At 32.8% G+C, this 15,274-nt stretch overlaps 1 protein-coding gene across 4 annotated transcripts in view; it reads right to left on the reverse strand.

Annotated features, from left to right (window-relative positions):
- The window catches only part of LOC128996390 (multiple C2 and transmembrane domain-containing protein-like), a 212,982-nt gene that overhangs the window by 88,855 nt on the left and 108,853 nt on the right, over positions 1 to 15,274 (reverse strand). For all 4 annotated transcript variants that reach the window (XM_054421696.1, XM_054421695.1, XM_054421694.1 and 1 more), the window contains one exon: positions 7,802 to 7,938. In XM_054421696.1, the coding sequence (XP_054277671.1) occupies positions 7,802 to 7,938 (137 nt within the window). The remainder of the gene's footprint in view (positions 1 to 7,801; positions 7,939 to 15,274) is intronic.

Here is a 15,274-nt window from a genome sequence, read left to right on the forward strand (position 1 = left end):
GTTTTTCAACCTATGGTTATGAAACTTGTCGTGCATGTTAAAGTACAAGATTATAGAAAAAATAAAAAGGTAATTTTATTCATAATTTTATAATGGTCATTATAATTTTTATAATTCCAACTAAAAAAAATTGCCAATTTAATGAAAAAATCTCAAAGACACTTTCATTTAGCATGTGATATTCCCTATCCAACGACTTCAAGATCAAAAAGAATGGAGCACAAATAACTGAAATTACCTTTTTTATTTGTTAGATAAGGCAACATACAGTAAAGTGCACCCTGACCAACTTTGACTTATTTTACACATAAAAAACATTCTATTTCAGCTATTTGAGATCCGATCTTTTTCACCTTGGTGTCGTTTGATAGGGAATTTAAAATTCTAAATAACCTATTATGCTCGGCTGTACTTTTAGCGAATTTCCCTATAGGGAAGTAGCTATTACCGTAGGTCTCATGGTAAGACTTAGGCCCGGGACCGATTTACTTTTTCATTTTAATGTCCCCAGAGGCCAAAAACACCATTCGTTCAATGTATATATATATATATATATATATATATATATAGATATATATAGATTTTTATATATATATGTGTCCGTGAACACGATAACTTGAGTAATTTTTATCCGATTTTGATGAAATTTGGTTTGAAGGTGTAAGACGGGATAAACTTGAATGAGTTCGCGATCCAGCATGATCGGACCATGGGAACAGGGTTTTATGGGGGGTTTTATGGGGTAAAAATTGGGGTTTCTCACTTTTTACCCTCAAAACACAAAATTTCCCAATTTTTCTCTAAACCTTCTTAAAGAGCTTAAAAAAACAAACAATTCAGTATATCAAAGTGTTTTTGTACGGTTATTGGTTACGGAGAAAACTAAAAAAAATGGTAAATTTAAAATTCCCATGTTATTCTTATGGAGAATATTGTAAAATGTTGTAGTTTGCTTGTTTATGGATATATTTTGATCAAACTTGGCAAATTTATTTATTTTATAGTAAGTTATCAATATTTTACTAAAACCACACTACTTTATTAGTTTCCTTGTAGCAGCAAACCTAGGTACTCGTTAAACCTAATGTTATTTAAATAGATAAATTGAAAATCAATTCGGCCAAATGGAAATTCGCTTAGACGGCAGGTTTGCTGCGGCGGGGGTATTTTTAAGTTGCATTGAATATGGAGTAAGCTTTGTAACAAATGTTCTCCAAGATGGATGTATATTTGTGTATTAGTCAGAAGGTTCAATGTTGGTAAAGTAACTGAGCTACAACAAAGTTAGCCTTTATCACTTCAAAGTAACTTTGGGGGAGTGCTGAGAACTCTCGCCGGATATTTCTCTAGGGGGATTGGACAAGGACTGAATCAATATTTAAATTTTCCACATAGATAAACTTTATAAACATTTAAAAAATCCCTTCCCTAATTTAACGAGTAGAGAAAAATTTATGGAATGATTCATTTATTCAAATAAAGTCGGAATTTAGATAAACACTTTGGGACTAGTATTAACAACTACTAGTAAAACTCTATACAAGTATACTCCTAAACTTTACAAAAATATGGTAATGCATTACAAAACCTTTAAAATAACAAAGGATAGCTGAAATTCAAACAAAGTATCCGTTCCGTGTTGTCCGTATGAAAACTTCAAATTCTTATTCAAAGTGGTTTGTTAAACATTACTGATTTAGTGGCTAATTCCTATAAGACGAGAAAATTTAATATGCAAGATGCACTAAGGCCCTTACTAGAAAGTAAATTTTTGACTACTTTTCGTTCCAGAAATAAAGTATGAAAGCAATTTTGTCCCAGTGATTTTTTGACGAGTTGCCGCAAGAGAGAATACCACAAGTCTCTTCAGGGCAACACAAACATTGCATAGCTGATGCGATATTTGTTGAACTCCGGCGAGGTTTGTTGTGGCAAGTTAGATTGAAAACGGTGTTAATATTACACCCTATTTTGGCTCAATTATCTTCTAGGTTTCTTGGTTAGTTATCTTCTTTGTTTCCCCGTTAGTAATCTTATTATTTTATATAAAACTAAAATCATAACTATGACTGATATACTTTTAGAAAGTAATGGAGAAGAATATATGAAAAAAATAAATTAATTTAAAGTCAAGATTAAGTTCAGGATCAAGAGAAAGTTCCTTTTGAAGCTAAATTCTTATACGATTGACCAAGCAAGTAACCCATTACGTGATTACTTACCCAACATTCAGATTAAAGCCTTAGCGAGAGTTAGAAATGTTGCTCCGTCGTGAAAAAAGGTTATTTGTATGCTGAACGTTTCTACTTATTAAAATATCTGCCCTCCAAGATAATGGATTCAAGGACAGCTTAATACAAAGTCTTTTGGGGGAAATACATTATGCTTAGCTACAAGTCTGTTGGGAAATTGTTTGAAATGAATATGGATTGGATAAGTTATTATATCAAAGATAGCTTATACGACTATTTTTTTGCTGAGAACGATTAGTTATTTAGGTAAATGAGAAGATTTACTTTAAACGTATTTTTTTTTAAATTTGATTGTAATCTCAACATTTACATTACCTTCAGTGATAATATATTTAATAATCTTACACCATGATAAGTTGTTAGGTGCGTAATCAACCTTTTAATAATGTAAAAGAATCACGGGGTCTTCAAAAAGTCCGGAAACCCTTAAATACTTCACTAAGTCTAATGAATAAATAATGTACTGTAAAACAATAGAAACTCTAGTGATTGCAGTAGTTACTGATTCTTTTAATCCTTTTAACTGTGCTATTTCAATACAAATACATACAAATAGTTCAATAGGTTATTGTTTTAATTAAATGGAACGTTGATTCGTTATTCCTAGAATAATGTCTTCGTTCCAGTAAAAATTTAGACAGTGAGTTTCTTCAACAAAGAACGGTGAACAAAAGAATAATTTACATTCGAGTACAGGTTTTCATGGGGTGGCTGATTTAATTTGAATTTATAAAGTGTGCCTACATAAATTGATACCAATACAACAACATCTGAGATATTAGAGTGTCTTTAAACTCCAAAGTATATCCTCTGTGTGTTTGTGTGCGTGTGTTTAATAAATGAACGTGTGTATGTGTGAGTGGATCACAATGGGAGGTGAAGTGCTTTAGCAGCAGGGATCCGGTGACAGGCCGATGTTAGAAGACTAGACTGACTAATGCTATCAAACATTTAACACTTTAACCCTAAAGTAAAGTGTTGCAAACATTAATAATGAATAACCATAGTAAATAAGTTGTTCTACAATGTATTTTTGTTTTAAATAGCTTTTGTGTTTAATGTATCGTTATTGATAATCATTAATGTCTTTTTTTAATGCACTTATTCAATAAATAAATCCTGTTTAAAAAATAAAACTACTAAATATTATTAATTGTTTATAAAATATAATTTAGGAAAAATTTGAATAATCAAGTATTAAGGAATATAAATAAAAAAAAAACTATAATATCCTAAGTCTTTATTGCTATTTCCCATCAGTAATTTTAGATTGTAATTGCATTATACTTTATATTTTATTAATAGATGGGAACATTAAGAATGCAATAAATAGAATGTGCAAAAGCTTTAACGTGTCGACCTAAACAATCGAGATATGTTTATAGTTTTACTGTATAATTCCATACTATAATTATCTTATTAAACACTATTAGTTTTTGTACCTGTATTAGTAATTATTATTTCCAATGCTAAAAATCTATTATAAATACAAAATTCAAATATACCCATTTCAGTAATAGTGCACATTTTTTTCGTAACGTTATAAATTTATTTTTGACACTGTGTGAAATATTTATCTGTGCAACTAGTTAGCAATTAACACTTTTTTAAACGACATACAAATCTTAACTCACAAAGCTTGCCGAATAAAGCATCTGTTTATACTCTGTCAATTATCATTATAAATATATTGATCCTTAACCCAATTATAAGACCGCTGATGTTAATGTGAACAGTGTCAATGATATGTTAAATTTCCACCACAGATGGAGTTAGCGACTAAATGCACTTCCAATCAATGCACCACATTAAGAGCCAACGTGTAGTTTAAACCCTGTTCTCCTATCATTGCAACAATATAACAAAGTTAGATACAACCTATTCATGGAGTGTTCAGTTTAATCAACACGTTTTATTTCAAACCTTATTTCAATAATGAATCCTTTTTTAAACATAGTGTCTCCTTAAATTGTGTCGTAGGTTTTACAAGAGTGCTTATCTAAAATTATATTGGACTAAATATATGTTTATGTACCACTATTAATGGTGTTGACTTATCTACAATTCTTTTTCACTATACAAATTACTTTGTTAATTAAAAGTTAAAAGTTCGACCAAGGCTTATGTAAAAGTTCAAGAGTGACGTTATAACAAAGTTATCAGCAGTTCAGCGGATTTTCTTCTTTGAAACGTCTAAATATTACAAGATTTCTATAGAAAAACTTAGTTTGCAAAAGTTGAGTAATTAGCCTTTATTCCGAAGCTACAAAATATGGATTTCATTGCATATTATATTTAATCCGTTCAAAATTCAGAATAAAAACTTTGTATTGGTGGGTTTGTTGCTTATGAGTCATATTGACTAAAGATAGATTGAACTACGAGTAACTTTGAAAAACTAGGAACATTATACATTAGTAAAAGTATTGTAGATTTAAAGTGCTGGTGATTATTCCCAACGAAACCAGAGTTTATTAATAGTAACAGGAAATTTATTTTCGTATCTATATAAACTAACACAAAATATCAAAACTAACATTTTAAAAGCCATCAATACCAAATTAATTGAAAAAAAACCCATGCGAAAGGCTAAATCAAGAGAGGTTTGGTGAAGACTTCCATCCAAAACATCATTCCTAAACCCACCTGTAGATTTACGCCCTACAACAAAGCAATAGCTCCAATGTGCTCGGTAAGATTACCAATTACCTGTTTGGTAGTACTGTACAACTGATACTGATAAATATATATGTTTATGCTTTATCGTTCTTCATAGAACCAAGAAGGGAGAACAATGTTTCTACATGTTTGTTCTTGATTGTGCAGCATCGTGAACGTTCATCCGTATCTCCTAATTGAATATAGCCTATACCACAGTAAATATAGTTCAGATATAAAATTTTTGCAACAATTCTATATATTCTTGTTCATTTTTAGGAGGTATATTGGATGCAACCAAAAAGGACTAGGGCGACACTAAAGATAAAGGAAGGGATAATCTTGTTCTACTTTGAACCCCGTCGTTGGTCTTGAGGTTATCCCATCGAAGTATATAACACAACGGTTATCCAAACTCTATGGACTCTTGGGGGCTACAACCAAAAGATAAGTGCTTTGTGTTTCTTTCATTTATAAATTACTTTTAAATTTCAACTTGATTCACATGGTCTAATGGCATCTGAGCATACCAAGAACCAGCGTCGCAGAAAAATGTTCATTTGTAAGTTATCCAGACAATTCCTTTTCTCTTTTTTGACTCTGTTCACAAGCAAATTTTAGCAGCTTCCAAAAAGAAATATGCAGCATCATATCAGGAAGTTGTTCATATGTTAGTGGCCAGGTATAAAACGACAGGACCTTCTAAAATGATAGGGACCTCCCTAGTTTTGTTATTTAGGAGCAGTACATGTAAGCAACATGTCTTATATTGTTTGTATGGTTGTAAATGTACTAATCGATGTATGATTTTTTCCAGCCCAAGGCGAGGAGATGAATTAATTTAATCGGAAAAAGTCGACCAACTTCCAGGGTTTCTGTGAACGGGGATACTGGGTCTTCTACTGAAGGAGATGGTAGCTATGGTTCGGCACAGATAACCAGAGCAGCAAAGAGAGAGGTCTTAGAAAAAAAGCATCAGATGGGTAACGTCTTCTTACACTCACAGAGAAGTAAAAACTTCATTGTACTAATTCGCAAACCATGTATCTAATAATTAATGTAAAATAACACAACCTATATATTATTTACTATTTTTTTGGAGTAACACTTAGCTTAGGGTATTTAAGTACCCAATCAGTACCTTATTTATCACCATTTACGAGTTATTACTACCCAGTGGTACTTTGAATAGTTAAATTAATGAAATAACTGTCTTTGGTTACAAATATATTAGTTGGACGCTGGCTGTCTTGCATTTTAAAATACAAAACCTTATTGGGTCCCCATGACGACAACTTTTATAAATATCCAAGCCTAGCTTAGGTGTAGTATTTTACAACAAACGAGAAAAGATGTAGTTTTGATATGTCAGGAAAATCTTGATACGAAACAGTTGACCTGAATAGCGTTGTAAGCCAACGTAAAGCAAACATCTAGCATTTGCGTAGTTTTGAATTGTTGTACGGCTGACCACTCATACTTTACGTTGTATTTTTTTTCTTCAAGAAGTGAAGCCAACCTTGGATTTAAATATCAAACATAACATACAAAGGCATAATATAATATACAAAGGACCTCAAAACCGTCAAGATATTTTGATGAAAAGGGCTGCATGTAAAGATATTTGACACAATCTATCATGTCACAGAAGGTTTACACGGAACAGTTGTCAGACCTCAAATATTGATAATAACAGATATCATATATTGATATTTGTTGCAACAAAGTGTTGTTGGATTTGAGTTGGTTGACGTACTTTTTTCTAACTTCCAACGAGTCTGAGAACTAATGGAAAGTTCTGAGTGTTTGTTGAACATACAAACTTCAAATGCAATATATGTTAACATGTACTTATAGCAAACAAAATATGATCAAATATTTCGTAAGTAATATAATATCTTTTATTTTAAGTAAAATTCTAGATATTTTGTATTTTCTTAACGAAGTTTAAGGGATAAAGTGATGCTAACAAAATTGTTTGTCCTTTAAAAAAGACTTAGAAACCTAATTGCTTCATACTAAACACGAATAAAATAAAGAATGATTAACATAATGCAATTCAAATATGTAAATATAAACATCCACTCATCGTTGGACAGCAAACACAATCGTGGTACGTGTATCGACCAGTTAATTAAGTTAAGTGATGGATAAAGTCCCGATACCATCCATCAGGTAAATGAAGGCTGGACAGCCATCAGAGGATTACAGGGAAACTAATAAAATTACCAGATAATGTATGCCCTTAGTGACGTCAGTGCGGGAGGGTAATCAGGGAAAGTAATGCTTTTCATGAATAGATGGATACGTACAACTGGTATTAATGTAACACTGTAATATGATAAGAATGCTGCTAATAAGTAATGTGCTAATATGCTGAGAATGGGGTGGTCTAATGGTAGAACGCAGGGATTAGGTCCTTAAGGTTTCGGGTTTGAATACCGCCAGTAGTTATGAAAGGAAAAGATTTTATGGATAATTTAAATGAAATTGAAAATGTTCTGGTTCATGTGGGTGAAATGGTATTTGTGAGTTAAGAGGGGGGGGGGGGGTTGAGAGAAATGGGAAAAAGAGAGATAAATAAAAATGGAGAGTGTGTTTGAAAGAGAAAAGGTAAAATAGAGAGAAAGAGAAGATGGAGGGTGAGAGAGTAAAAGGAGAGAGAGCGGGGTTGTAAAAGAGAGGTGGGGGAGAGGTTGTAAGAGAGAAGGTGCTTGTGGATGATTGGGGGGAGGGGTTAAATGGGAAAACGAAATGGGCCTTTGCCGCATACCTAAAGGCGATCAGGTAGGTCTAGAAGGAGGTAATGTGTCATTCACGTAAGGACATTAAATTAATTTTAAAAAACAAACTATGGAAATTCAGCTAATCAACGTATGCCTATTACTCACCGACTCCAGAGCAGCCTCCAGGTTGGAAGCGTCTGCCACGGGGTTGCTGGAGGTGGTGACCTTGGGTCTACTACTGGGCGAGTCACCGGGCGGGGCGGAGTCCGAGGATTGTCTGTGGCCCATCAACAGGGGGGAGTCTGGAAGTGAACATATGGATTAGTTTCACTGATTGATAAATATATTTATTTATCAAAGATCCATTTTTACAGGAAATACAGAATTTCTGTGTGACAAATAGCTTGTACAAAAAAATACTGGAGAACAAGATTTCAAGAACTATAAAAATAAAGATAACCCACAAAAATATTCGCAATAAATAACTGTAGTAGAAAAGATGATATTTACTCAGGGGAGGTATAGAAGAGGCTACGATGACAGCTGTGGGCTTCTTATTAGATGAGGGAACGTCATTACTGTAACAAAACGATTTGAAGCCATCGGCCTCGGTGGTCCAATGGGTAGCGTGTCGGGCTGATATGCTGAAGGTCTCGGGTTCGAATACCGCTGGTAGCATTAACTTTTTGTCCAAGATTTTTTTATTATCAGCAAGTTTGGTTGGTTTGGTTCGGTTTAATTTTATTATTAAGTCATTATAAAGTTTTAATTGAGCAATTTCTAGTTTTATTTAATAAACATAATTATGTTTTTCTATTACTAAACTTTTGTTTTCCTATTAGGTCATTATCATCAAGTTTGGTTAGTTCGGTTAGGTTATGATAGTTAAAAAATAATAAAATTGAATTGTAGGCATTTATAATTTTATTTTATGAACAGAACTATTTTTGCGATTAGTAAACCTTCATTGCCAAAGTGCTCTCTACTACAGCGCTGTTCACGGAGGAATTTTGAACTAATGCCTCAATCGTACCTCCCCTAAGTCAGACCCAAGAAAAGATCCCCCTGCCTTATTGTACCCGTTGTATACCTACAAGTGTTTTTACATGCTGGTGAGTGGTGGACGAATTTCGTTGAACCAAGTTTTCCTAATGAAGAGGAGTGAAAATCGGGGTGGAAGGAAGGCAAATACTCACACTGGTAAATAGACTAACTGCATTGACTGTTTCTCTTTTGGAAGGATTGGTCCTGTCAATAGTAATATGAAAAATAAATGCCACATTTCCATTACAAATAAAGTTGCATACTTATGTAGTCGATGTAACTCTGATCCCTACACATTAAGTGTGGAGTTTTGAACGAGATTCTTGTACAACTATGTAAAAAAATATAAGGTAGCATTTATTCATGAATAAATAAGGCAATATTGTATCTTATGTCTTATAATATCCTTAAAATATTTTTCATTAGGAGTGTATCGATGTATGTATGCATGTATGTATGTATTTAATCTGAGAAAAAAATAGCGAACAGTTAAGTAAAAGTATAGAACAAGAGGTTTTGTTTTCGAAAACGTATTTTTAGCAATGTTCTTTTCTAAATGTTGTGCCATTCAGGCAAATCCTTGGCGTTATAAGATATAACACGTTTCTGACATTAAATCCCCACAATGTACTGTCGTTGGTCAGTATAGATTTCAAAAAAACATCTAAAACCGAAATGCCAACGTGTTTAATGGCAGGTGATAATGCCAATCTTCATTTTTAAGACCATAAAATCTGTTAGAGCAACACATATAAAAACAATTGTAACTAATATGATGCAAAACTCACACATTAAGTATACAATGTTATAAAAGAGCCCTTAAAATGTTATTTAGGAATCATTAAGTTAACTTTTATGGCGTTTTCAGGTTCAACAAGTCATTCTGAGGGTCATATTCCCTTAAGATGTGTAATTGGTAATAAACTTGTAATGTTTGTGGGATAACTTCCTCATTAAGTCCTGAGAACATCCAAGAACGTTTTCAGAGATAGGGATGCAAATAATAGTATTAAGGTCACTCAACAACTAATTAATTTTAGGTTCATGATTAAAAGAAACTCTCATCTAAAATGTATCAGTCCCTTCAGATAGGCGATTCTTTATGGCGATGTATCTATGTTGAATCGAAAGTTAAGTTCATATTGGTAGCTTGTGGTCAACATGATAATGTTAGAGACTTATAATAGAATAGATAAAAAGGAATCTTTCCTACGTGTCCGTTATAAATCCGTTATAAATTGGGTAAGCGCTTGAAATAAATATTTAAAAGTGTAAAATGGCTAGGGTTAGTTGAAAATGTTCAACATTTGTATTTTTTATTGAATTTGTTGACGTAAGGTAAGGCGTTCTAATATAAAAGTGTTCATCGTATATAAGTACTTTCCATGCTAAATCATAGTATCTATACAGGGTGTACCGGAACTATCTACCAATATTTTAGGGCATTGCTCCTGGGTAAGAAACACACCTAAATGTCATATTAAAATTGTCTGGAAGTCCTAAGTTACTCACACACCCGCCATTTTGTTTTTTTTTCAGTTGTTCATTTTTTCTAAAGAACGGTTAAACTTACGAAATTGAAACTTTGCACAAACATTTATGACAAGTAGACAAAGCTACCAAAAAATTATGAAGATTTTTCCAATTCATAAAACAAAATGGCGGCCATTTAAAATGTTGTTTCTTGAATAACTCGAAAACCGTCGGTTTTACAAAGGTTTTACAAGGATAACTTTTTTAAGGCAATTTTAATACAAATCGATTGACACCTTAGTTTTTAATATTGGACGAGTATTAACTGAGATATGGCATTTTAGTGATACGTGACCTTTGAAGGTTAGTTGGAGCGCATGCTGAAAGCTGTCACGTTTCACTAAAATCACCATATCTCAGTTAATACTCGTCCAATATTAAAAACTATCTATCGGTGTCAATCGATTTGTATTAAAATTGCCTTAAAAAAGTTATTCTTGTAAAACTTTTGTAAAACCAACGGTTTTTGAGTTATTTAAGAAACAAAATTTTACATGGCCGCCATTTTGTTTTATGAATTGGAATAATCGTCATAATTTTATGGTAGCTTTGTCTAGTTGTCATAACTGTTTGTGCAAAGTTTCAATTTCGTATGTTTAACCATTCAAAAAAAAAAATAATAATAACTGAAAAAACAAAATGGTGGCTGTGTGAGTAACTAAGGACTTCCGGACAATTTAAATATGATATTTAGGTATGTCTCTTACCCAGGAGCAATGCCCCAAAATATTGGTAGAGAGTTCCGGGACACCCTGTATATTAATACGCAAGCAGTTTTCTTTTCACAGGCATAACTCGATAACGGTTTGACGGATTTTAAAGTTTGAGGTGTCAAATTAAAGGTATTTTCGTTTAGATGTGCAAATACGTCTCAGAATATTTAGAAATGGCACCACTTAAGTACACTTAAGGGCTAAAGTTTGGAAGGCGGTGCTATCTGTTGACATTTGATCAAACTCATTTCCCTTTGTTTACAAATAACATATGGACGTAATTTGAAATAGTTTTTAAGGTTAACCACAGACTGCAGGACTTAAAACTTCGGGTTCTTATTGGAAACTCCCAATCTAAAAATAGGACTGTGAGACTTATATCCAGAAATTATTTTGATAAAGTTCGTCAATTCAGTTCTGCCTTTACCATGGTCAGCTCCAAAGCTCATTAAGATGAGAAAGTTCCACAGGGGATCTACAATTTTAAGATCCGTGACACGTCTTACCACCGAGTGGGTCCTCTAATTCCTCAAGAAAGTGATGATCTTGAATACGCACAGATATATAAGTAAGTACGACAATGTCACTAGAACCCAAAGGAGAACTAAGCACCATAAAAAAATGCAATGAAAAAATATGCGGGAAATAGGGCATATTAACACTCAAAAACAACTCCAAAACACCCATTTTCAAATCTTTGAAGACTGTGGCAGACATTATGTAGGGACGAGAGCTCCGAGGAGTCAAGTGAGATTCTTATGTACATAATAAGAGACAGAAGAAGTGTCTTCCCTCACTACATTGTTTCGCAGCAATTTTTTAAGCTGAAAACAAAGCACTATCTGGCCAAATAAATCGTATAGTTTTTTCTAACACTAATAATGTTAAACGCGTATCCATTATAGATCCGTCGTTAGATCCACTTAATTACCCTCTTATGTTCCCAACCGGAGACTTGGGTTGGGGCCCCTAATTTAAATACGCCTAAAACAGAACACAACAATGCTAGAATAAGAGTAGCGATGGTTGGCGTCAAGAGAGGAATTGAGCTACATTAGGTCAAAAGCTCACTTTACAGTGTGTGGTTGACATCTACGTTCTCATAGAGTGCACGCGCCTACTGTACATAAGAGATAACCAAAGCAGAGAGAATGTATGAGAATGAAAGTAAATTTAAATATTGTAGATTGCTTTTAAATTTTTTTTACATCATAATATTTTTATATTTCTATAATCAGTCATATAAATTATTTTAGAGTGACTCTTTGATTAAGGTCTTGCTGTTTATGTTTTATGTTTATTTTTTTATACAAGTTTCAGTTTTGCTCGATTTCGAGCAACAGGTTATCTAGTAAAATGTAATTCTTTGAACCCTTAGAACGCCACATAATTGCAACATTAAATCGAATGAAGTACAGGAGGTAATTAGAGTTTAATAAATGTATTTTGTAATGTTCGTAATCGTTGTAACAGGAAACTAAATGTGTAACAAACAAACTTCATTCGAATCTAACAAGTTTATTGCTCCCATGTGAATATCCGTCGGATGTTGTAACCCCTGTTACAGTAGGAACAGTCACATCGATTAGGGGATGATTTAAGTCTGCTCTGGACGCTTTGGAGTTGCAACCTAGATTTCCACCCTTCACAGAGCTCCCTGGACGAATTATATTCAAATCAGGCTCGGAGAAGAACCCATAACATTCTCTTCGGTGATATTTGCATTGTGTCGTATTTAAATTGTGCACCTTTCACGTTTTATTTGAGAGAATGCATTTGAAGGATTGTTTGTTTATAGTTTGTATAAGGAAAAGTATTCGAGGCTGATTCCTGAATCTGAAATCTGTGTGTCGACATGTTTTGCCAGTGTCATGGGCTAGCGCCGTGACATTTACTGGACCGCAACACCCGCAGTACACGCATGTCTCTGTATTGCTACGCAGCGCCGCGGTATCTACAGTCTCTACCCTATATCCAATACCCATCGACATACCTAATCATGACTAAGATACATAAAATAACCTTTAATTAGACTAACATCATAGATTGGTCAAGGTTTTGTAGAGAGGAATCGGGAATATTAGATAAATAATATCCAGTGATTTGATAGAAATATAACTTACTGTTGTCACTATTTACCTATGGCTTATCCTTGTAGCGCACATTGTGACGTATATTAAAATAAAAGTCGGTGTAAAACATTATTGTATTTTGTATACACACTTTTAATTTAATAGTAGTAATATACTAATGGTGGAGTAGGAAATTTTGACGTAGTTTTATTGGCTGTCTTTAAGTATGTTATTATAGAACATGTAAGTTACAGTAGTAGTTTACTTACATAATAGCTATAAAAAATATATTATAACTTCAAGAGGATATTTTGTTGTGAGCATAAGCTCTAACGCCCATCAAGGGATGACATAAAGGGTTTGCCTAGTCATTTAAGGGCTGTCCTAGTTTTCAGTTTGCTGGCTGCAACCATTTGACCTATACAAACTAACCCTGCGTCCTACTCCTGCGTTCAGTTATATCGGTTTAAACGAGTGAATATTTTAATTAAGAAGTTAAATTGTTTGGTTATTGTTTTTAAACAAAATTTAAACGATTAAATCTGTATAATTTGTAATTTAAATACCCCCGCCGCAGCAAACCTGCAGACTAAGCGAATTTCCATTTGCCTGATTGGATTTACACTAAAATGTCTACTTAAAAATTGAACATTTATTTCCTATTTAAATAGAATTAGTTTAACAGGTACTTAGGTTTGCTGCATCAGGGAGGGTAAAACTTATTTTTTTTGTAAAATGTTAATAGTTAGTAAGAAATAAAAATATTTTCCAAATTTGATCAAAATATGTTCATAAACAAGCAAACTACAACAGTTTACTTGTTCTCCATAAGAATAACATGGGAATTTAAAATTTAAATGTTTTGGGAATTTTCTCCGTAACCATTAGGCGCATAGTAACACTTCAATATACTAAATTATTTGTTTTTTTAAGGTCTACAAAATGGTTTGGAAAGAAATTGCTAAATTTTATGTTTTTTGGGTCAAAAATGGGAAAAACCTATTTTTACCCCATAAAACCCCCTGTAAACCCCCGTTCCCATAGTCCGATCATGCTGGTTCGCGAACTCGTTCAAGTTTATCCCGCCTTACACCTTCAAACCAAATTTGATCAAAATCGGACAAAAATTACTCAAGTTATCGTGCGGATGGACACATATATATATATATATATATATATATCTATATATAGATATATAAAAATTTGAACGAATGGTTTTTTTGGCCTCTGGGGACATCAAAATGAAAAAGTAAATCGGTCCCGGGCCTAGGTCTTACCATGAGACCTACGGTAATAGCTACTTCCCTATAGGGAAATTCGCTAAAATGTATGAAATATATATAGGCCTAGATGACTAATCCGTCCATCCAATGAGGAAATTGGTCTATGCATGCTTGAGAGGTTCCTATTTTATTTTATGTCTTGAAAATTATTTGAGGTTTTGCCGTTTGGGGTTTTTAATCCACTATCTCAAGAGTGTGGCAATGTTGTTGTTTTGCTTACGGAATAGGGGATGTTGCTTTATCCTCCATAGGTCAGGTAGAGCGTTTAAAACTACTATGTAATCAGTCCTTACTGTTCTATCACTATGTTATTGATACTAGAAAATTGGTTCAGCTCTACGGAAATTGTTAATACTCGTTTTTTTTGTTACAGTTTTAAAATATTTTACTTTTATAATTTTTTGCATAAAAAAATACACATGTTGGGCTGTTGAAAAGTGTGGGTAAAGCTATTCCTTTTTTATTTTCCTATATTTCCAAAGTATATTTAACTGTTGAAGTTATTATAATTAATCATCAATCTCATGGACTCTTGTCAGCTTATACTTGAAATATTATACAAACGTATCTATTCATATTCTCACATTATATAGAAAAAACATTAGGGAGCAAAATTAAACTTATACTTCCGAAAACCTTTCCTATAAAATTGTTATTTGCTACTGTACTGTCTAGATAAAAAAAAGTCAGTGTACAGTTTTTCGATACAATATTAATGGTTATTGCTCGTACCAAAAGTACACAATTAACAATTTCATAGAATATTTGGATCATATTTTTATTTTATTTTGCTAACTTTTTGATATTAGTTTTTTATAAAGCTATTTTATTGATTTGTATGGTTAGTACAATATTAGTGTTTTAGATATTAAATTATTAAATTAATGCAATAATATGGGATGTATAGAGTCTAAATAAACAACCTCTCTTTTTTATAAAAATATATTACCTCTAATTCAATCGAATCATTTGACTGTTAAGCCACACAACTTT

The sequence above is a fragment of the Macrosteles quadrilineatus genome, unplaced genomic scaffold (assembly GCF_028750875.1).
Source record: "Macrosteles quadrilineatus isolate MER2022 unplaced genomic scaffold, UCM_ALF_1.0 Scaffold_6__1_contigs__length_79288215, whole genome shotgun sequence".
NCBI lineage: Eukaryota > Metazoa > Arthropoda > Insecta > Hemiptera > Cicadellidae > Macrosteles > Macrosteles quadrilineatus.